The sequence below is a fragment of the Pseudophryne corroboree genome, assembly GCF_028390025.1.
Source record: "Pseudophryne corroboree isolate aPseCor3 chromosome 3 unlocalized genomic scaffold, aPseCor3.hap2 SUPER_3_unloc_12, whole genome shotgun sequence".
NCBI classification, from domain to species: Eukaryota; Metazoa; Chordata; class Amphibia; order Anura; family Myobatrachidae; genus Pseudophryne; species Pseudophryne corroboree.
The window spans coordinates 1,710,619-1,732,875 of NW_026967500.1; the positions used below are offsets into that span (position 1 = coordinate 1,710,619).

The following is a 22,257-nucleotide window of genomic DNA, read 5'->3' on the forward strand; positions in this document are numbered from 1 at the left end:
TAAGGCCTTGGCCCATGTTAAATCCATAAAGTTCCCTGCAGCTCCACTGTCCACAAAAGCAGAGACCGAGGAACAGAGGCTGCCAAAGGAAACTTTAGCAGGAACTAACAGTGAATTATTCGAGGAGATAAGCTGCAGACCAAAGTGAACCCCCTCACAACTCACTTGGTCGGGAAGTTTCCCGACTTGTTCGGACAACTACGGGCAAAATGTCCCTTACCTCCACAGTATAAACAAAGACCAGAATTTTGCCTCCTGGTTCTTTCTTCAGGAGACAATTTGGAGAGACCTATCTGCATAGGCTCCTCCATGTCCACAGGAATGGAAAAAACACAAGGAGTAGATCCGACAGATGCTCCTTTTTCAGCCCTCCGCTCTCTGAGCCGACGATCTATCTTAATAGAGAGCTCCATGAGTTTATCGAGAGTCTCAGGAGCGGGATACTGAAGGAGACTGTCTTTTATAGATTCAGATAAGCCGAGGCGAAACTGACTGCGTAAGGCTGGGTCATTCCATCCACAGTCGTTCGACCAACGGCGAAACTCCGTACAATAAATCTCTGCGGGATTCCTACCCTGTCTGAGAGCACGCAACTGACTCTCAGCGGACGCCTCTCTATCAGGGTCGTCATACAATAGCCCTAAAGATTTTAAAAAGGCGTCTACAGACAATAAGGCCGGATCGTCTGTCTTTAAACCAAAAGCCCAGGTCTGAGGATCCCCCTGAAGCAGAGAAATAATAATTCCAACCCGCTGAGCCTCCGTACCTGAGGAGACTGGTCTTAAACGAAAATAAAGTTTACAAGACTCTTTAAAATTAAAAAACTGTTTTCTATCCCCAGAAAAACGGTCAGGCAGATGCATTTTTGGTTCAGGGATGACCCTCGGGGAAGTCCGTAACAGATCTTCCTGTGACCTCACCCGGAGGGACAGATCCTGAACCATCTGAGTAAGTTCTTGAATCTGACTAACTAGAAGTTGGCCAGGATTTGGCCCAACACCGGTGGGATTCATGAGGCCGACAAAATCTCCCAACTGAATAAGTGAAAAAAAATTAACTCCTTTTAATTTTTTTTTTTTTTTTGTCTGGCCGGTGATAATGTTATGATTCCCGAACTCCAGACCAGAGGAGATCTTATGGCAGAGGTCTGAGTACAGGGAAGATCTGCTGGTAGTGGGAGCAGGAGAGCCTAGTAACCCCTGGCGCCCTAACTCCGTTGTCTCGCCCGTGTTATCAGAAATCCCCTGCGAGACTATGGTTGCTTGAGCCCATGGCAGCCGCGTTCGAAGGGCGGATTATGTCTGCCCAACCCCGATGCCCCCTCAGGTCTTAATGGGAGACAAAGGGAAATCCGAGACAGGGTGATAACGAGGGGCCCTCTGACTAAGCAACCAGGCCAGGGGTTACAAGCTAACTAACTTAAACCAAAGGTATGTGCGGACTAGCCGCCAGGGAAAAGGACAACCAAGGATCCACCGATCCGTTACTCCTATCCAGCACCGCTGGATACCAGAGTGGATCTGTGGAAGCGGAATCCTCCGCAAAAGCTCCAGAACACAAATATACTAAATAATAAACAGTAAGCGGATAAGCCGCTACACACGGCAGCGCCGCGACTCACGAACACCACAGGATGTTAAAGGTGCTCGGTCAGACTCCAGGAATGATGACAACTTTCCGAGTACAGGACCACTGAGGACAGGAACAACCGGATTGAGCAAGACTGGAACTCTCTGCAACTGACACAGGCAAACAGGAAGCTATCACCGGCGTCTGTGGGAAGTCCAAAGGGTGCTATAACAGAGAGCTCCCCAATCAGGAGCCAGACTGGGTAATCACAATGAATGCCGTGCAGCTTGCAAGCTGCACGGCCAGCACACCATAAAATAATTAGAACAGACCCAGCAACGGGGAACGCGGCCCGAACGTGGCGTCCCCGTTGCTAGGGTCAGAGCGGCTCCGTGCGCCCGGCGTCTAGCGTTGCCAGGGAGCCGGCGGCTGTACGCGCACGGCGTCCCTGGTTGCTAGGCGCCGGGCCGCACCGACGAGCGGACCCCGGCGCCTAACAGCAACACCGAGCATTCACTCAGGTGTGCATATCACCACTCAAAAGCCAATTGGATACAAACGGTTTAAATACCCATTTACTTCATTGGGTATTCATATCTCCTGAGGAAACCGCCATTTGCCTGTGGCGGAGAAATGCGTTGAGGGTTGTAGCTACTGCCGGTCCATTGAAGGAGATTCATCCACTTCGTTTAACCCAGCTATAAACAATTTCATTGATCCTCACTGCTGTCACACGGGACGGAACGCTACCGCCCTTCGCTGTGCTGAGACGCCCTGTCTGCAGACTGATCATCGGAGCTCGCGGCATCTCCCTCTGGTCCATCTGTGAGGGATACCCGCAGCTGCTTGTAGCTCACACTGCACTTTGCTATTGACGGGAACCAGCGGAGATTACCAACATTGGGTGAGAACACTGACCTATAAGTGAGGATACTGAACTACTTAAATTATCCACTTTCATACCGTGGGATCCCTCTGGTATATACATAAATTGGAGTACTCCTACACTCTAATATGTTAATTAATGGACCGCAATACTGCACATATCAGCTGATTCAGCTGCATTTAAATACAATCGATCTAATGTGAGTGATTACAGCTGAATCTGAATACAGTTTATATACAATCAGAAATATTGTGGCTACATTTTATCTGGTTATTATTGGCATAACTGTTTTTATTGTGTTGAACTCTAATAAATATTAGAAATATTTTTATTTATATACCATCAGCGCTCTTTTATGTCTCTATTGAAACTTAAACAATCTATATCGTCTAAGGCATCCAGTTGCCGCATAGGAGCTGCTATCTAATAATCAATATATGTGCTGCCCATTTAATACATGTAACATTGCATTAGCGCCTGATTTAGCTAGGTAATTATATCTTGCATTTTGTCACCTCACTGACGTGACAGGCTCAGTTGTCAGTCATGCAACCCCACTGCACCCACTCTCTCGGTACTCATACATACATGCCTTTCTGGGAGTGTCTCATCCTGGTTGTCAGTGAGACAGTATATCTGGAACAGCTGTGTAATCATGATGTGAGTGTGTGTGTGCTGAGTAGTGAGTACTGCTAGCAGCAAGTCTTACAGCTTAACTGCAGTGTAGAAATGTGGTGGGGAGAAGGGGGTTGCTACACCAATGAGTCAAGGAATGGAGTAGTTGGATAGGACTCACACAGCAGGTGGCGAAAAGCTTAAAAAGGAGGAGTGGTTGGAAGAGGAAGGAACTGGTAGGCTCAGAAGGGATTAGTAAGGACTCTCAAGGGAAATTGGAGTGGGATCCCACAGGTTCCAAACTGGGTAAAGAGCAACTTTTAGGAAGGAAATTGGTGAGCCAGTCCCTGTGGTTTACCCTTCTCTGCCTCATGTGGGGTGCATCCTTGGACTCTCCAGTTCCTCAGGAGGCTGTGGATTCTTCTTGCCCACTACCTGGTGGTTCTGTGGTCATCTCAGGCCATGAACCTGCCAGATACCAGGCCTCCAGATAAACATGAAATGGTCATGGAGGTGGTCCTGGGCTCTGTACAGGAGGAGGTGGAAAAAGCAAAGGAAAGTTGTGTCCCTTCTGAAGGGGCAATGGTGGACATTGTGAATGGTGAAGGGAAGGTTTTTGTGGGTGAAGAGGGAGTTATGCCATATATACCATAAGCATGGGTCCTCAGCCTATATGATGTGCCACAATTAATGTGGCTTCTGTCTTGTCCGGCCAAGCTTGATCTATGGCTTTGTAATTTTTTTAAGCAGGATAAAGGCTGATTTTTTTATTTCTGCAGTAGACTAGAATAAACCCAGACAGTCCCACTTCCATTATACCACCTGAATGTGACGGTCAGTGACCATCCTGCCATCACTTACCTGTATGCTTACACAAAACAGAATGATGGAACACTTACAAAGGTTTCTTTACATCTTCTGGGGTCCACTCCGAGATTAGATATTATGGCGTAATTACTCAGACGGGAATATAAAACAGATAAAAAAAATAAAAGCTTTAATGTAATAATTAGATGCAAACAAAAGCTTTTATTATGAAATCATACAGGGGAGTATCTGCACCATGTAGATGTAACATACAACAATCCACTGCAGATGGAACCCGGGTGACTCTAATGCACATTATAATATACAGGGTATATATAGATAGGATCTTGTATCTGAAAACACTCGACACTCCTTATCAAGATGAGTGTCAGCAACAAGTTAGGCAAACTAGAAGAAGTGAAAACACGTTCCAATGGCCGCCATATTGTCGTGCAGCAATACAGATTGTAGAAACTGGTATTAGACATTCACATTTACACAAAGCACAAGATACAAAATAAACAGCAGAAAAAAGACCTAAGCATTTGGGATGTATTATTTAGGAAGTAAATAGAGGTACATTAATGAAAAGCGTGAGTAACAGTCATCAGTCTGTTTGTGAAGGTCTCTAGAGTGGTGGTCTCTTGGACTGTGCAAGGCAGTACGTTCCATGGTCAGGACTGCAAAGCTAAAAGTTTGACCCTTAAATGAATGACAGGAGATTCTTGGTACTGCTGGTAACAGTCCTTTTTCTGTAGAAGCAAGCAAGCAGGGCAGTAAGGAGGCAGAAGCTGCTTCTAGTACCTTGGACCATGCTGTTATGATTCCAATACTCTGGTTTGGGGAGATCTTATAGCAAGAACCTGAGTACTGGAACGTAATGCTGGGAAAGGGAGTGGGAACGGGAATAGCCCCTGGCACCCTATCTCCGTTGTCTCGCCCGTGCTGTCAGAAATCTCTTGCGAGACTATGGTTGCTTGAGCCCATGGCAGCCGCGTTTGAAGGGCGGATTACGTCTGCCCAACTCCGATGCCCCCTCAGGTCTTAATGGGAGACAAAGAGAAATCCGAGACAGGGTGATAACAAGGGGCCCTCTAACTAAACAACAAAGCCAGGGGCTACAAACTAACCTAAAACTAAAGTATGTGCGAAAAACCGCCAGGGAAAAGGACAACCAAAATACCCACTTGTCCCCTCTCCTACCCGGCACCGCCGAGTTACGGAGAGGACTGTGGAAGCGGAAACCTCCGCAAATGCTCCGAAACAGAATACAAAATAAAGCGGCCTAGGCCGCAGAACGCGGCAGAGCCGCCACTCACGAAAACCACACGAGATCCTCTAGCGACTGTTGCGGGTTAATGAGGACCAGAAGACACCTTGGGATGAGATGACAAACACCAGGGGGGTAATTCCAAGTTCATCGCAGCAGGATTTTAGTTAGCAATTGGGCAAAACCATGTGCACTGCAGGGGAGGCAGATATAACATGTGCAGAGAGAGTTAGATTTGGGTGAGGTGTGTTCAATCTGCAATCTAATTTGCAGTGTAAAAATAAAGCAGTCAGTATTTACCCTACACAGAAATAAAATAACCCCCCCCAAATCTAACTCTTTCTGCACCTGTTATATCTGCCCCCCTGCGGTGCACATGGTTTTACCCAACTGCTATCAAAAATCCTGCTGCGATCAACTTGGAATTACCCCCCAAGATTCAGGAACTCAGAGGACAGGAATGACTGGACACAGCAGAACTGGAACAGACGTTCAGCAAACCAGAGCAGCATGCAGGAAGCTATAACCGGCGTCTGTGTGAGACACTGAGGAGGCTATAAGCATTGAATCCTCCAATCAGGGTTTCTGAGCCTGATTAAGATAAATGTTGTGCAGCTGCCTTGCTGCACGACCAGGAGACATGTGAGTTTAATTAACAGATTGACCCTGCAACGGGGAACGCGGTCCGCCCGTGGCGTCCCCGTTGCTAGGGTCCTGGCGGCTCAGCGCGCCCGGCGTCCTAGCGTTGCTAGGGAGCCGGCGGCTCAGCGCGCACGGCGTCCCAGCGTTGCTAGGGACCCGGCGGCTCAGCACGCTCGGCGTCCCTAGTTGCTAGGCGCCGGGCCGCGAAGAGAACTCGGACCGCAGCGCATAACACATGTAATGTTGGGCTGGGAAGGTCAGTTAGTCAATTATGAAACAGAATTGTCATCTTACAGGCAGCCAGTGAAGGGAGTAGAGAATGGGTGTTATGCGGCAGGAACGGGTTAAGTAACAGCTTGGCTGCTGCATTCTGTACTAGCTGCAAGCTCTAATTCTTTTGCTGGGTGACCCAGGTAGATGGCATTGCAGTAGTCTATGAACTTCTGAGGGAATCAAGAGCTTGATTCTGGCTACGGTCCACAGATGGAAGAATGAGGATTAGTATGTGGCAGATACCTGATGTCTGTGTCAGCCACATACCAGGACAACACAAAGATTCAGCACATGTTCAGTATTTTGTAATTCTGAACACAAAAGCATAAATCCAGATGGTTGGTAAAGCTGTAGTCTTGTCCTTTGTTGGTGAGCTTCTATTATGTTTCACAAAGACTGAGTCACAGCCAACTGGCATCATCCACCCCTGGCGCTCAGCTAGACCATTTAGGATTGGTATTAGGTTCTCAGTACATGGAGCAAAAAGCAGGTCATCTGCAAAGCAGTGGTAGACCAGGCCATGATGTCTGATTATATCACCCAGTGGTAGCATGTATATTTTATAAATCCTAGGAGATAGGATTCAACCTTGAGGAACATTGGACGACAGTGATAATTATACTCCAGAAGATTTAAATGGTTCCGTACTTGGGTAATGTCTAATGTGTTCAACAAGAGCGGATTTATTTCTCTCACAGCATGAAAATGGCTTCTCACCTGTATGACTTCTCTGATGTGTTACAAGATTTGATTTCTGTGCAAAACATTTCCCACACTCAGAACAGGAATATGGCTTCTCACCTGTGTGACTTCTCTGATGTGGAACAAGATGTGATTTCCGTGCAAAACATTTCTTACACGCAGAACAGGAATACGGCTTCTCACCTGTGTGACTTCTCTGATGTGTAACAAGAGCTGATTTCTGTGTGAAACATTTCCTACACTCAAAACAGGAATATGGCTTCTCACCTGTGTGACTTCTCTGATGTGTGACAAGATCTGATTTCCGTACAAAACATTTCCCACACTCAGAACAGGAATACGGCTTCTCACCTGTGTGACTTCTCTGATGTGTGACAAGATGTGATTTCAGTGCAAAACATTTCCCACACTCAGAACAGGAATACGGCTTCTCACCTGTGTGACTTCTCTGATGATTAACAAGATGTGATTTCCGTGCAAAACATTTCCCACACTCAGAACAGGAAAATGGCTTCTCACCTGTGTGACTTCTCTGATGTGTAACAAGAAATGATTTTGTTGCAAAACATTTCCTACACTCAGAACAGGAATATGGCTTCTCACCTGTATGAGTTCTCTCATGTTGAACAAGAACTGATGTCTGTGCAAAACATTTCCCACACTCAGAACAGGAATATGGCTTCTCACCTGTGTGACTTCTCTGATGTGTAACAAGATGTGATTTAGATGTAAAACATTTCCTACACTCAGAACAGGAATATGGCTTCTCACCTGTGTGACTCCTCTGATGTGTAACAAGATGTGATTTATATGTAAAACATTTCTTACACTCAGAACATGGAAATGGACTCTCACCTGCCTTAGCTGGCTGATTGGTAATACGCTTTGTGTTCTGTGTAAAACATTTGGCATCTATAGAACAGGGAAACACTGTATCTACTGTCAGAGCTTTAACAGATGCACCAATATCAGAGTTATCAGGAGAACATTTCCCAGTATCAGAGGGATCAGCTGATAGAGCTGGATGTATAATTGGGGTAATGGTGTTAGCTCCTGGAGAATCCTGTCTACTGTCGTTATCGGTTATTTCAGAATCCAGGGATAACATTAGATGTCCTTCTGAGATGTTCCTGCTTGTGTGTCCATCTGCTGGAAATAAAATACATTAATATATATAATGAGTAGACAAGACCCAGGGTGTTACAGGACACAATATATAATTCTATAACTGACATTTTTTACCTGAAATCATTGCTTTTATGTTTATTAAAAAACAAAAAAAGCTAGGATGCTTAGACTGGAGCTTGATCAACACTGAACGCTCATGTGGGATTACTAGAGGTGACAAATGCAAAATCATGCACTTGGGTCTCAAAAATCCAAAGGCTAAATATAGTATTAATGGCACTATACTGGAAACTACTTAGGAGGAAAGGGATCTAGGAGTCACTATTTCAGATGACTTAAAGGCAGGTAAGCAATGTAACAAAGCAATGAGGAAGGCTAGTCAGATGCTTGGCTGCATTGAGAGAGGAATCAGCAGCAGAAAGAAAGAAGTAATAATGCCACTGTATTAGGTCATTGGTACGGCCTCATCTAGAATACAGTGTTCAATTCTGGAGGCCATATCTTCAAAAGGATATTAATACATTAGAAACTGTACAAAGAAGGGCAACTAAAATGGTGCATGGCCTACATCACAAAACATACCCAGGAAGACTAAGAAATCTCAATATGTATAGTTTGGAGCAGAGAAGGGAAAGGGGGGACATGATAGAAACTTTCAAATATATCAAGGGTTTTAAAATTTGCGGAAAAATTACTTCACAAAAAGGGTAGTGGACAAGTGGAATAGCCTCCAATCGGAGGTGGTAAAGGCTAAGACAGTAGAACAATTTAAACATGCATGGGTTAGACATAAGGATATCCTTACAAAGAAATTAGGATCAAATAAGGTTAGAGATAAAAATAATGTAAAAAAAAAAAAAAAAAAAAAGGGGGCAGACTAGATGGGCCAAGTGGTTCTTATCTGCCGTCAAATTCTATGTTTCTATGACATGGACGCTCATGTGGGACTACTAGAGGTGACATGGACGCTCATGTGGGATTACTAGAGGTGACATGGACAGTCATGTGCGATTACTAGAGGTGACATGGGTGCTCATGTGGGATTACTAGAGGTGACATGGGTGCTCATGTGGGTTTACTAGAGGTGACATGGGTGCACATGTGGGATTACTAGAGCTGACATGGGTGCTCATGTGGGATTACTAGAGGTGACATGGACGCTCATGAGGGATTACTAGAGGTGACATGGGCGCTCATGTGGGATTACTAGAGGTGACATGGGTGCTCATGTGGGATTACTAGAGGTGACATGGGCGCTCATGTGGGATTACTAGAGGTGACATGGGCGCTCATGTGGGATTACTAGAGGTGACATGGGCGCTCATGTGGGATTACTAGAGGTGACATGGGCGCTCATGAAGGATTACTAGAGGTGACATGGACAGTCATGTGCGATTACTAGAGGTGACATGGGCGCTCATGTGGGATGATTAGAGGTGACATGGATGCTCATGTGGGATTACTAGAGGTGACATGAGCGCTCATGTGGGATGATTAGAGGTGACATGGACGCTCATGTGGGATTACTAGAGGTGACATGGGCGCTCATAGGTTTACTAGAGGTGACATGGGCGCTCATGTGGGATTACTAGAGGTGACATGGGCGCTCATGTGGGATTACTAGAGGTGACATGGACGCTCATGTGGGATTACTAGAGGTGACATGGACGCTCATGTGGGATTACTAGAGGTGACACGGGCGCTCATGTGGGATTACTAGAGGTGACACGGACGCTCATGTGAGATTAGTAGAGATGACACGGACGCTCATGTGGGATTACTAGAGGTGACATGGACGCTCATGTGGGATTACTAGAGGTTACATGGACGCTCATGTGGGATTACTAGAGGTGACATGGGCTTTGCAATAATAAAACAGCAAAGAAGAGAAAGTGCTGTCCTGTTTGCGCACTAAGAATAGGATTTTAATATACCTACCGGTAAATCTTTTTTTCGTAGTCCGTAGAGGATGTTGGGGATGCATCAAAGACCATGGGGTATAGACGGGTCCTGTGGAGCCTTGGGCACTATAAAATTTGAATAGTGTGGGTTGGCTCCTCCCTCTATGCCACTCCTGCAGACCTCATTTTAGGAACTGTGCCCGAGGAGATGGACAACCTCGAGAGAGGATACTACAAAATTTTGTGGTGAGATTTCACCAAATCACACTGAATTTATAACATGCAACCACATGTAACTCAATGAAAACATGTCAGTATACATGACCAAAGAGTGGCAACAAATGCTGCCATTACTGAACATGTAACAACCATGCAGGAAAACATCAGCACTGGGCGGCCGCCCAACATACTCTACGGACTACGAGAAAAGGATTTACCGGTAGGTATATTAAAATCCTATTTTCTCTTATGTCCTAGAGGATGTTGGGGATGCATCAAAGACCATGGGGCCTATACCAAAGCTCCCACTAGGGGAGGGAAAGTGCTGATGCAAACTAAGTGACCCAACTGGAGGTCGTCAGAGGCCAAAGTATCAAACTTGTAGAACTTAGCAAATGCGTTTGATCCTGCCCACGCAACTGCTCAGCAAATTTGAAGTGCCGAGACACCTCGGGCAGATGTCCAGGAAGAGCCCACTATACGAGTAGAGTGATGCTTTACCGATTTAGGTTCCGGCAAACCTGCCGCAGAAAACATGCTGAATAGTACATTCGATCCAGTGAGAAATAGTCTGCTAAGAAGCAGCACACCCAATTTTAATCGGGATCATGAAGTACAAACAATGCTTCCGACTTTATAAGAGGAGCAGTCCTCTTCACGTATACTTTCAAAGCCCGGACCACGTCCAAGGACTTACTGAAGTAGAAATGTCAGTAGCCACTGACACCACAACAGGTTGGTTGATATGAGAAACCGACACAACCCATGGAAGGAATTGTTGACGCGTCCTTAGCGCAACTCAAAACTCATGAAAAAACAAAGAGGGCTCTTGTGAGATAAGGCCCCACATTTCAACACCCGCCTTGCGGATGCCAATGCTAACAAAGTGATCAGCTTTCATGTAAGAAACTGAAATTCTGCCTCTCATAAAGGTTCAATGAATCCGAAAGCAGGACTTGTAACATAACAGCAACATCCTATGGCTCCGTAGGAGGCACAAAAAAAAAGAGGCTGTATACGTAGAACCCCTTTCAAGAACGTCTGCACCGCAGGAAACGCAGCCAATGGTTTCCGGAAGAAAAAACAAACAAGGCCGAAAACTGGACCTTGAGCAAGCCTAATCGTAGGCCCACAACCACACGGGACTGTGGAAATAGAAGGAAAAGACCTAAGTGGAACCCCACTAAAGGAAGTTTCTTGGACGTACACCAAGACATCTTTCCTCCAATAACCATGGTAAAGTCTTGACATGACTCCATCCCCTGCCTGAATAGCATAGGGATGACTTTGCTCGGAATACCATTCCGAGATAATATCAGGCGCACAACTTCCATATCATCAAACTGATATGCGGTAAGTGTTTATTAAGAACTGGCCCCTGCAGACGCAGGTCCTTTTGACGATGCAGAAGCCTTCGAACCTTTGGAAGTAACCTGAGAGCCTGAAAACAAGCTCTCCTTGGCCGTCCCAGGGCAATGAGGGACGCCAGATTTTATGTTCCATTAAGTGTAACTGGAGGGAACACCTCCACTGACTAAATGCCCCTGTGTTAGGATCTCCTGCTCTGTGCTGCCACGTCGCCATGGCAACCGGGAGGCAAGTGTTAGCGAAGTAACCTGAGCGCAGCTGATACTCCGGTCCGGGTTTTTACTGTGCAGTGGTTACAGGCTCTGTGCACGGCAGGGAATCCGGCGCTGGTTTTGTGCTCACAGTCTGTGAGGTCTGAGTGGGGCGTGGACAGCACCTGCTATATAAACCATCCTCTCAGGCTAGGCAGGTGCTGCTGAATCTTTGTTTGTTAGTCAGTTCCAGAGAGTTAGCTAGTACTGTGTTACTTTGCATTTACTTGTTGCTTACTGCAAATAGGCCTTGGGATTCGGTACTTCATTCTGCCAATCCGGACCTAGCAGTAAGACTGGAGTCAGTTGTTTAAACTGCTGGGGTTCTTTTGCTATTCTGTGAACCCAGCAGGTTTGTGGCTGTACTCTCAGACCTGCTTGCTTAATCCTCCCTCACTGTGCAGGGCGTCCAGGTGTCAGTTTAGTGGCAGTAAGCTGAACCTGTGCCCTGCAAGTGGGGGTTAGGATTGTGGATACTCTCCTTGTGTCTATATTTCTATCTCTGACCAAGGAGTTTATTTCCACACCCGTTGGTAACCCTTTAGGGTTCCTTCTGTTGCTCTTAGCAACATCATTTCGGGTGCTCCACATGTTAAATCACTACATCTCGCCTCATTGTCCGCTCTATTCCATCTGAGCATTCCTGACACTAGGGAGACACCCAATTCCTGAGCCTTCGGGCTTCTTTGTTCACTTTGTGTTTATTAGTTATTCCTTCACCTTCTGTGTATGTTATGTTATACTCCCAAGTCTGTCTGTGAGTTCGTTTGCTTTGCATCCCTCTCTGTTCATACACCGGTATACTCCTGTCAGCACTGGTGTGCGTAACATATTCAGCAGCCCTACTCCTGTTGAAATTTTGTGGGAATATGGAGCATACCCCTCAAAATACTTTGCAACAGGTGGTCGATCAGGTGCAGGTCCTGACTCGACAATTTAATGAGATGTCCATTAAAATGAACACCCCGCAGGCCGCTAGCAGAGCTCCCGCAGCAGCGGCGGCAAGTTCAGGGGTCAAGGAGCCGAAAGTAAATCTCCCGGATCGTTTTTCTGGAGATCGCTCGCAGTTCTTTTGTTTCAAGGAGAGCTGTAAGCTATATTTCAGGATTGGGCCCCAGTCTTCTGGGTCGGAGATTCAGCGGGAGGGCATAGTGATTTCCTTGCTACAAGGAGACCCACAGGTCTGGGCATATGGGTTGCAGCCTGACTGTCCGTCGCTTAAAAGTGTTGATGCTTTTTTTATGGCACTGGGCATTTTGTATGATGACCCTGACAAGATGGCTTCAGCCGAGGCTCAGATTACGGTCCTTAAGCAAGGGCGACGGCCAGCTGAGGTTTATAGTACGGAGTTTCGGAGGTTGGCTCATGATACCCAGTGGAATGACCCAGCCCTGAGAAACCAGTACCGAAGGGGCCTTTCTGACCAGATAAAGGACCAACTGGTACAATATCTCTCGCCTGATAGCTTAGATCAGCTCATGCAGTTATCCATCCGGGTGGATAGACGGCTGAGAGAGCGTAGGCTTGAAAGGGAGACCGCAGTTTCCTTTTTTCCCAAGGGAACCTCAGACTCTGAGGAATATTCCGAGGAGCCTATGCAGATTGGGGCTACCCGCCTCTCCTTGCGTGAGAAGACGCGGAGGAGACAGCAGGGTTTGTGTTTGTACTGTGGGAATAAAGGTCATGTTGTAGTATCATGCCCAGAAAAGCCGGAAAACTTCAGGGCCTGAGGGTGATGGGAAATATCCTGTCAGGCCAGAAGTCAGAATTTCCCAAAAAGCCTTTTCTCATTCCAGTGACTTTGGAGATCCTCGGCCAAACTGTCAAGACTGAGGCCTTTGTTGACAGTGGGGCCGATGGGGTTTTCATGGACCGTCAATTCGCCCTGGAACACTCTGTTCCCTCAGTACCTTTGGCATCAGAGCTTGAGATCTGTGGGTTAAACGGGCAACCATTGTCCCAGGGTAAAATTACCTCCCGCACCAGCCAAATTCCTTTGTTTATTGGAGCCACACACTCTGAAAAATTGTCTTTCTACGTGACTGTCTGTTCTTTTGCCCCATTGGTTTTGGGGTTACCCTGGTTAAGGGCCCATAACCCTCAATTTGACTGGGTCTCTGCGGAGATTCTTAGTTGGGGTAGTGATTGTTTCAGGAGTTGCTTGAGCCTTCCAGTCAGGCTCTCGCAGCTAAGTTTGCCAGGATGTTATGCAGATTTTGCGGATGTGTTCTCCAAAAAAGTTGCGGAGGTACTACCTCCCCATCGCCCCTATGACTGTGCCATTGATTTGTTGCCGGATGCTAAGCTTCCCAAGAGCAGGTTGTACTCCCTGTCACGTCCTGAGACTCAGGCTATGGCAGAGTACATTCAGGAGAACTTGGCTAAGGGATTTATCAGACCCTCACAGTCCCCAGTTGGGTCGGGGTTCTTCTTCGTGGGTAAAAAGGACGGTTCGTTGCGACCCTGCATCGACTTCAGGGAATTGAACCGTATCACGATTAAAAACTCGTACCCACTGCCTCTCATTTCGGTTTTGTTTGACCAGCTTCGTACTGCCACCATTTTTTCTAAGATTGACCTACGCGGTGCGTACAATCTAATCCGAATAAGAGAGGGGGATGAATGGAAGACTGCCTTTAATACCCACTCAGGGCATTATGAATATTTGGTGATGCCTTTTGGGCTCTCTAATGCCCCGGCAGTCTTCCAGGAATTCATGAACGATGTGCTCAGGGAATATTTGGATAGATTCTTAGTTGTTTATCTTGATGACATCCTAATCTTCTCCCATTCCCTGGAGGAACATCGTAAGCATGTACGCTTAGTCCTCCAGAAACTCAGAGACCACCAGCTTGAGGCGAAGCTGGAGAAGTGCGAATTTGAAGTCCAGCAAATCGCATTTCTAGGATATATTATCTCCTCAGAAGGTTTCCAAATGGAGGGTTCTAAGGTACAGGCAGTCCTGGATTGGGTGCAGCCCACTAGTTTGAAGGCGCTTCAGCGTTTTCTGGGCTTTGCGAATTTTTATAGATGATTTATTGCTGGATTTTCGTCTATAGTGGCCCCCTTGGTGGCACTCACTAAGAAAGGGGCGGATGTTGCTCACTGGTCTTGTGAGGCCAAAGCGGCCTTTGCCCGTCTCAAAAGGGCATTTGTCTCGGCCAAGGTGCTGCGACACCCAGATCCAGAGCGTCCTTTAGTGGTGGAGGTGGATGCCTCTGAGATAGGTATTGGGGCAGTGCTCTCTCAGATGGGGGTGTCTGATAAACGCCTTCATCCTTGTGCTTACTTTTCCCGTAAATTTTCGTCTGCCGAGATGAATTATGACGTGGGTAACCGGGAATTGTTGGCCATAAAGGATGCACTCGGGGAGTGGAGACACTGGCTTGAGGGGGCTAAGTTTGTGGTCTCAATTCTCACCGACCATAAGAATCTGGCATATTTAGAGTCAGCGAAGCGGCTCAATGCCAGGCAGGCACGATGGGCTTTGTTTTTTGCTCGCTTTAATTTTTTGATAACATATCGCCCTGGGTCAAAAAACATCAAGGCTGATGCGCTCTTGCAGAGTTTTGCTCCAGTCCAAGAGACCACCGAGGAGCCATTGCCCATTGTGTCCCCATCATGTATTAAAGTGGGCATTACCCAGGACCTCTTGTCATTAGTCCTTAGAGCACAGGAGCAGGCTCCTCCAGACCTTCCAGTAGGTCTCTTGTTTGTGCCTCCTAGGTTAAGACAGCGAGTGTTCCTGGAATTCCATGCCAAGAGGTCGGCAGGGCATCCGGGTATTGCCAGAACTCGGGAGTTGCTGTCTAGGGCGGTGTGGTGGCCCTCGGTGGCTAGGGATGTGGCTCAGTGGGTTCGGGCATGTGACGTTTGTGCCCGAAATAGAACTCCTAGAGGGGTTCCTGTCGGCCCATTACATCCACTCTCTATTCCATCTAAGCCATGGACCCACATTTCCATGGATTTTGTGGTGGACTTGCCCAAATCCTCGGGGATGACAGCCATTTGGGTTGTCGTTGACAGGTTTTCGAAGATGGCGCATTTCGTTCCACTGGTTGGGTTGCCATCGGGCAGACACCTGTCTGAGTTATTTATGCGGCATGTTGTGCGCCTCCATGGGTTGCCACTTGATGTGGTCTCTGACCGTGGATCCCAGTTTGTGGCCAAATTCTGGAGAGCATTTTGTTCTGATCTCCAGATTTCTGTGAGCTTGTCGTCAGGCTACCATCCACAGTCTAATGGGCAGACTGAGAGGGTGAACCAGTCCTTGGAGCAGTTCCTCAGGTGTTATGTCTCCAAGTGTCATACTGACTGGGTTGCTCATCTGTCCATGGCGGAGTTTGCCTATAACAACGCGGCTCACTCTGCTACAGGGATCTCTCCCTTCCTTTGTGTGTATGGGCATCATCCTAAGGCCAATTCTTTTGACCCCCTGGATTCCACGCCTGGTGGTTCCTCTGTGGTTTGGACCCTTAGGGGTATTTGGAGGAAAGTGAAGAAAGCCCCTGTGTCTGTGTCATTAGTGACCAAAAGGGGTTTTGATAAGCGGAGAAGACCCTGCAGCTTCAAATTAGGAGACTTCGTCTGGTTGTCCACCAAGAATTTGAAGTTGAGACAGCCATCTCATAAGTTAGGCCCCCGGTTCATCGGCCCTTATAAGATCACCAGGGTTATCAATCCGGTGGCATTTCAGTTAGATCTGCCCCGTTCATTGGGTATCAATAAAACATTTCATTGTTCCCTTTTAAAACTGGCGGTTAGTAATCCTTCTTCCAGTGGAAGACCTTCTCCTCTTCGGATACGGGGTCAGAGGGAGTTTGTTGTTGAAAGGGTTCTTGACTCCAAGATGGTTCGGGGTCGGCTGTCATTTTTGGTGCACTGGAAGGGGTATGGCCCGGAGGAGCGGTCGTGGGTGCGCAGTTGTGATCTTCATGCCCCCAGACTGATACGCTCTTTCTTCTCGCAGTTCCCCGATAAACCCGGTGGTAGGGGTTCTTTGACCCCTCGTCAGAGGGGGGGTACTGTTAGGATCTCCTGCTCTGTGCTGCCACGTCGCATCCCTACCAATTGAACGTTTATATACATATATAAAATTCTAACAGAGGTCCTGCATACTTTCCAATAGTACTGGAAACCCATGCACCCACAATAGGTGGCCTGAAGACAGTTTTACTGGCCGAGTATATAAATGGGAGTGTAGGCTCAAGTATGCGGCCAGCCTGTTCTTTCAGTGATGCTGAACCGGGGACGGGTCAGGTAATAGTAATCTGATAATCTGGACACAGCGGTGTGCACCACGGGAGAAATCTCCCAATATGTCTTATCCTTTTCAGGACACGGCTAAGCCGTGAAAATACCCTTAAGAATCAGGACTTATGTGCCTGGGATTTTCCAGGTGTGTTCAAACATAGCATCAGATATAGGGGATGTTATTACAGGCTTCGTATTTATAGTAAAATAATCTCTTACCTCCTGTACAGGAGTGTAACAGCGATTTCTAACTCTTCCCCGAAGTTTGCATCATAGTTTGAATACACTTTGCTAGGATAGCATTCTGTCTACAGATCCCCTCTCACGTCCCCGTGTCGACATCTGACGACTTGCATTATACGTGTAAAAGCACGCTTCGAGGGACATGAGGGGTCTGAAGAAGTTTTCAGATTGTATAAATATATCATTCAACTGAGAAATTATAAACTTAACTTCTGTAAATCCTCATCATGGGGACCAGGAGACATGACACCGTCCTGTCTTACTGACATGAAGCAATAGCTGAATTACATTCTGCATTGACTGACGTATATATATATATTTTCCTTATAGACATGATATACTGTAATGTTACACATACACAGATACACAGTTTGTATACTGATTTATCAGATTAATAGGACAGGAATTCATACAGTCCACATCCTCTGATATACTCTTTAGACTGATAATGTGAACTTTCACCCTCATACCCAGACGGTCTGCAACATTTACCTCAGAGAATAATCAGATCAATACAGAAGTATGAACCAGCCACATACCAGCGCTACTAGAAGCTTTTTTATAACCTTCTACTGAATTAAGTAATACATTAACATCATCCCAAAATACATCCCCCTATACTTATACCCTATACTTATACCCTGTTACCAGTGAGTTATGAGCAGCGGTGCAAGTATGCGGGTACGGGCAGGTATGGCGTACCCTTAAGAATTTAGCCGTGGGTACGCCGTACCCACACCGACGGGCCGCCGCTTCTCTTCCCTCCCTGCCTCTGCTGATCCCCGCACCGCCGCTGATGTGAAGGGAGGAGAGTGCAGCCTGCGCCTCTCCTTCCCATCAGTCTCCGGCGGGTACGGGTGTCTTCGTTCAAGTCAGCGCTGCCCGTGAGCCAATCAGAGCTCGCGGGACCGATCCTCCCGAAGAAGTAAGGGCCATGGATCTTCCAGCAGAAGATCCAGCAGATACGCATACCAACCCCTCCTTGGCCTGTCCCGAGCAATGAGGATTGCCAGAAACTTTGTTCTTCTTACAAGTTGAAGAACTCTTGGAATCAGAGGAAGTGGAGGGAACACATACACTGACATGAACACCCACGGTGTTACCAGTGCGTCCAACGCCAATGCCTGCGGGTCTCTCGACCTGGAACAGTACCTCTGCAGCTTCTTGTTGAGATGGGAGGCCATCATGTCTATGTGAGGTACCGCCACCAATCGGGTTACCTCATCGAACACCTCAAGGTGGAGGCCCCTCTCTCCTGGATAGAGATAGTGTCTGCTGAGGAAGTCTGCTTCCCAGTTGTCTACTCCCAGAATGAAGATTGCAGACATCGCCACTGCGTGCCTTTCTGCCCAGAGGAGGATTCTTGACACCTCCGACATTGCAGCCCTGCTCTTAGTTCCACCTTGTTGGTTTATGTAGGCCACTGTTGTCACGTTGTCCGACTGCACCTGAACAGCTTGATCCTGTAGGTGGTGTGCTGCTTGAAGAAGGCCATTGTACACGGCCCTTAGCTCCAGGATGTTTATTGGGAGAAGAGATTCTTGATACGAACACCTTCCTTGGAAGGTTTCTCCCTGAGCGACCGCTCCCTAATCTCTTAGACTTGCATCCGTGGTTAGAAAAATCCAGTCCTGAACCCCGAACCTTCGGCCTTCCAGAAGGTGTGGTAGTTGTAGCCACCAGACGAAAAAAATACTGGCTCATGGTGACAGACGTATCCTCTGGTGCATATGTAGGTGAAATCCCGACCACTGGTCCAAGAGATCCGTCTGAAAGGATCGAGCATGAAACCTTCCATGCTGCAGAGCCTCGTAGGAGGCAACTATCTTCCCCAGAAGGCGGATGCACTGATGAACCGATACCCGGGAAGGCTTCAAGACACCCCGGACCATTGTTTGAATCACCAATGCTTTCTCCACCGGTAGAAACACCCTCTGCACCTCCGTGTTGAGGATCATTCCCAGGAAAGACAGGCTCCTTGTTGGCTCCAGATGAGACTTTGGAAGGTTCAGTATCCAACCGTGCTCCTTGAGCAGAGTGTTGTGAGAACAATGGATCTTAATAACTTCTCCCTGGACGAAACCTTGATCAGGAGATCGTCCAGATACGGAATTATGTTCACCCCCTGCTTGCTGAGGAGAACCATCATCTCTGCCATCACCTTGGTGAAGACCCTCGGTTGAAACTGATAGTGATCATTTAACAGTGCAAACCTGAGATAAGCCTGATGCGGCGACTAAATGGGAATGTTGAGGTACGCATCCTTGATGTCCAGGGACACCAGGAATTCCCCTCCGTCAGCCTGAGATGACAGCTCTCAGAGACTCCATCTTGAACTTGAACTCCCTGAGATAAGGGGTCAAAGACTTTAAACATAGAATTTGTCGGCAGATAAGAACCACTTGGCCCATCAGTCTGTCCCATTTTTTATTACATTATTTTTATCTCTAACCTTATTTGATCCTTATTTCTTTGTAAGGATATCCTTATGTCTATCCCATGCATGTTTAAATAGCTCTACTGTCTTAGCCTCTACCACCTCCGATGAGTGGCTATTCCAATTGTCCACTACCCTTTCTGTGAAGTAATTTTTCTGCAAATTTCCCCTGAACCTCGTCCCCCCCAGTCTCAGTGCATGTCCCCGTGTCCTATTGCTTCTCTTCATTTGGAGAATGTTTCCCTACTGGACTTTGTTAAAACCCTTGATATATTTGAAAGTTTCTATCATGTCCCCCCTTTCCCTTCTCTGCTCCGAACTATACATATATATAATACATATATTTAACCTTTAAATGTTCCCTGAAAATTCACCTCTTCAAACAAGCCTATCAAATTCCAGACCTACCCACATAACCTTCAGTGCTTCCCTATCTAATTAAATCCTCTCTGTACAGTATACATAACATCACATATCTTGTCTTTCTTTACTCTCACACCCTCCTGACACTTGGCCAACATCGCTGGGTGATCCTATCATACAACCCATTAAGAACCTAGCAATCTGGTGGACCATTATGCAACAGGTAGCATCTATCCTTGTGTATCAATGCCTATTTCCCCATAGATTGTAAGCTTGTGAGCAGGGCCGTCCTACTTCTATGTCTGTCTGTTTTTACCCAGTTTTGTTCTAATTGTAAATCGCAACGGAATATGCTGCGCCATATAAGAAACTGCTAATTAATAAAATAATAGTTTCCTACTGTATTGTCTTACTGACCTGTTGGTGGTCATTCCGAGTTGTTCGCTCGCTGCCGTTTTTAGCAAAATAGCGATCAGGCTAAAAATGGGCGAATCTGCCATGCGTATGAGCCGCAGGGCGCACGCGCTAAGTATTTTCACACGAAACTATGCAATTTTTCACAGGTCCGAGCAACGCTTTTCAGTCGCTCTGCTGATCGGTGAGTGATTGACAGGAAGTGGGTGTTTCCGGGGCGGAAACTGAGCGTTTTCCGGGAGTGTGCTAAAATGCCTGAGTGGCTGGAGAAACGGGGGAGTGGCTAACCGGACGCTGGGTGTGTTTGTGACGTCAAACCAGCAACTAAACGGACTGAGGTGATCGCAATCTAGGAGTAGGTCTGGAGCTACTCAGAAACTGCAAGGAAATACTTAATAGCAGAACTGCTAATCTTTTGTTCGCAATTCTGCTAAGCTAAGATACACTCCCAGAGGGCGGCGGCCTAGCGTGTGCAATGCTGCTAAAAGCAGCTAGCGAGCGAACAACTCGGAATGAGGGCACTAGTTTCTTACTGCATTGTCTTACTGACCTATAGTTTCCTTCTGTATTGTCTTACTGACCTATAGTTTCTTCTGTATTGTCTTACTGACCTATAGTTTCCTACTGTATTGTCTTACTGACCTATAGTTTCCTACTGTATTGTCTTACTGACCCATAGTTTCCTTCTGTGTTGTCTTACTGACCTATAGTTTTCGACTGTATTATCTTACTGACCTAGTTTCATACTGTATTGTCTTACTGACCTATAGTTTCCTACTGCATTGTATTAGTGACCTATAGTTTCTTACTGTATTGTCTTACTGACGTATCGCGGCTTACTGTAGTCTTACTGACCTATAGTTTCCTTCTGTATTGTCTTACTGACCTATAGTTTCCTTCTGTATTGTCTGGCTGACCTATAGTTTCTTACTGTATTGTCTTGCTGACGTATCGTGGCTTACTGTATTGTCTTACTGACCTATAGTTTCCTTCTGTATTGTCTTACTGACCTAGTTTCCTTCTGTAATGTCTTACTGACCTATAGTTTCTTCTGAATTGTTTTACTGACCTATAGTTTCCTTCTGTATTGTCTTACTGACCTATAGTTTCCTATATACATAGTTTTCCTGTCTATGTATGGTAGGTAAGTAAGTTAACAAGAGTGCTCCCAAAAAAGAGGATTTTGGTACTTACCGATAAATCCATTTCTCTGAACCCTCTAGGGGACACTGGAGTCTTATACAGTAGGGGTGTTAAGCTTGCAACCGGAGGTGTGGCACAATCTAAAAATTAGCATTGTCTGCACAGACAGCTCCTCCCCTTCACATCCCTCATCCCTCAGTTTGGAAAATTTGACCAAGAGAACATGACATGATACTATAGCACATGGCGAGGAACCGACCCGTACAACATATCAAACAGCATCCAAGAAACTCTTAACAGAAAAACTAACGTTGTTTGCACGATCTGTTTGAACAAGAACCTTGAACACAGCAGGTTGACAGCACCGAGGTGGGTGTCCAGTGTCCCCTAGAGGATTCAGAGAAATGGATTTATCGGTAAGTACCAAAATCCTCTTTTCTCTTTCATCCACTAGAGGACACTGGAGTCCTACACAGTAGGGGACGTCCTAAAGTTATCCCCCAGGGAGGGAGTGCTGTCGGTGGCCTGCAAAACTAAAACGTCCAAACTTAGAGTCTCCGGACGCAAAGTTATCAACCTTGTAAAATTTTGCGAACGTGTGGGCTGAGGACCACATCACCGCTCTGCAAAGTTGAGTAGTGGAAACACCTCTGGCAGCCGCCCATGACGCACCCACTGATCTGGTGGTATGAGCACCCGTCTGAACCGGAACCTGTTTGCCACAGGAAATATAAGCTTGCCAAATGACAAGTCGAATCCATCTAGACAAAGGC

General features: G+C 46.7%; 1 protein-coding gene across 2 annotated transcripts in view; it reads right to left on the reverse strand.

The window, feature by feature from the left end:
• Positions 1 to 4,050: 4,050 nt before the first annotated feature.
• Positions 4,051 to 22,257, reverse strand: part of LOC134983315 (zinc finger protein OZF-like) — a 143,631-nt gene continuing 125,424 nt past the window's right edge. For both annotated transcript variants that reach the window (XM_063949032.1, XM_063949033.1), the window contains exon 6: positions 4,051 to 7,910. In XM_063949032.1, the coding sequence (XP_063805102.1) occupies positions 6,679 to 7,910 (1,232 nt within the window). In that variant the 3' untranslated portion in view covers positions 4,051 to 6,678. The remainder of the gene's footprint in view (positions 7,911 to 22,257) is intronic.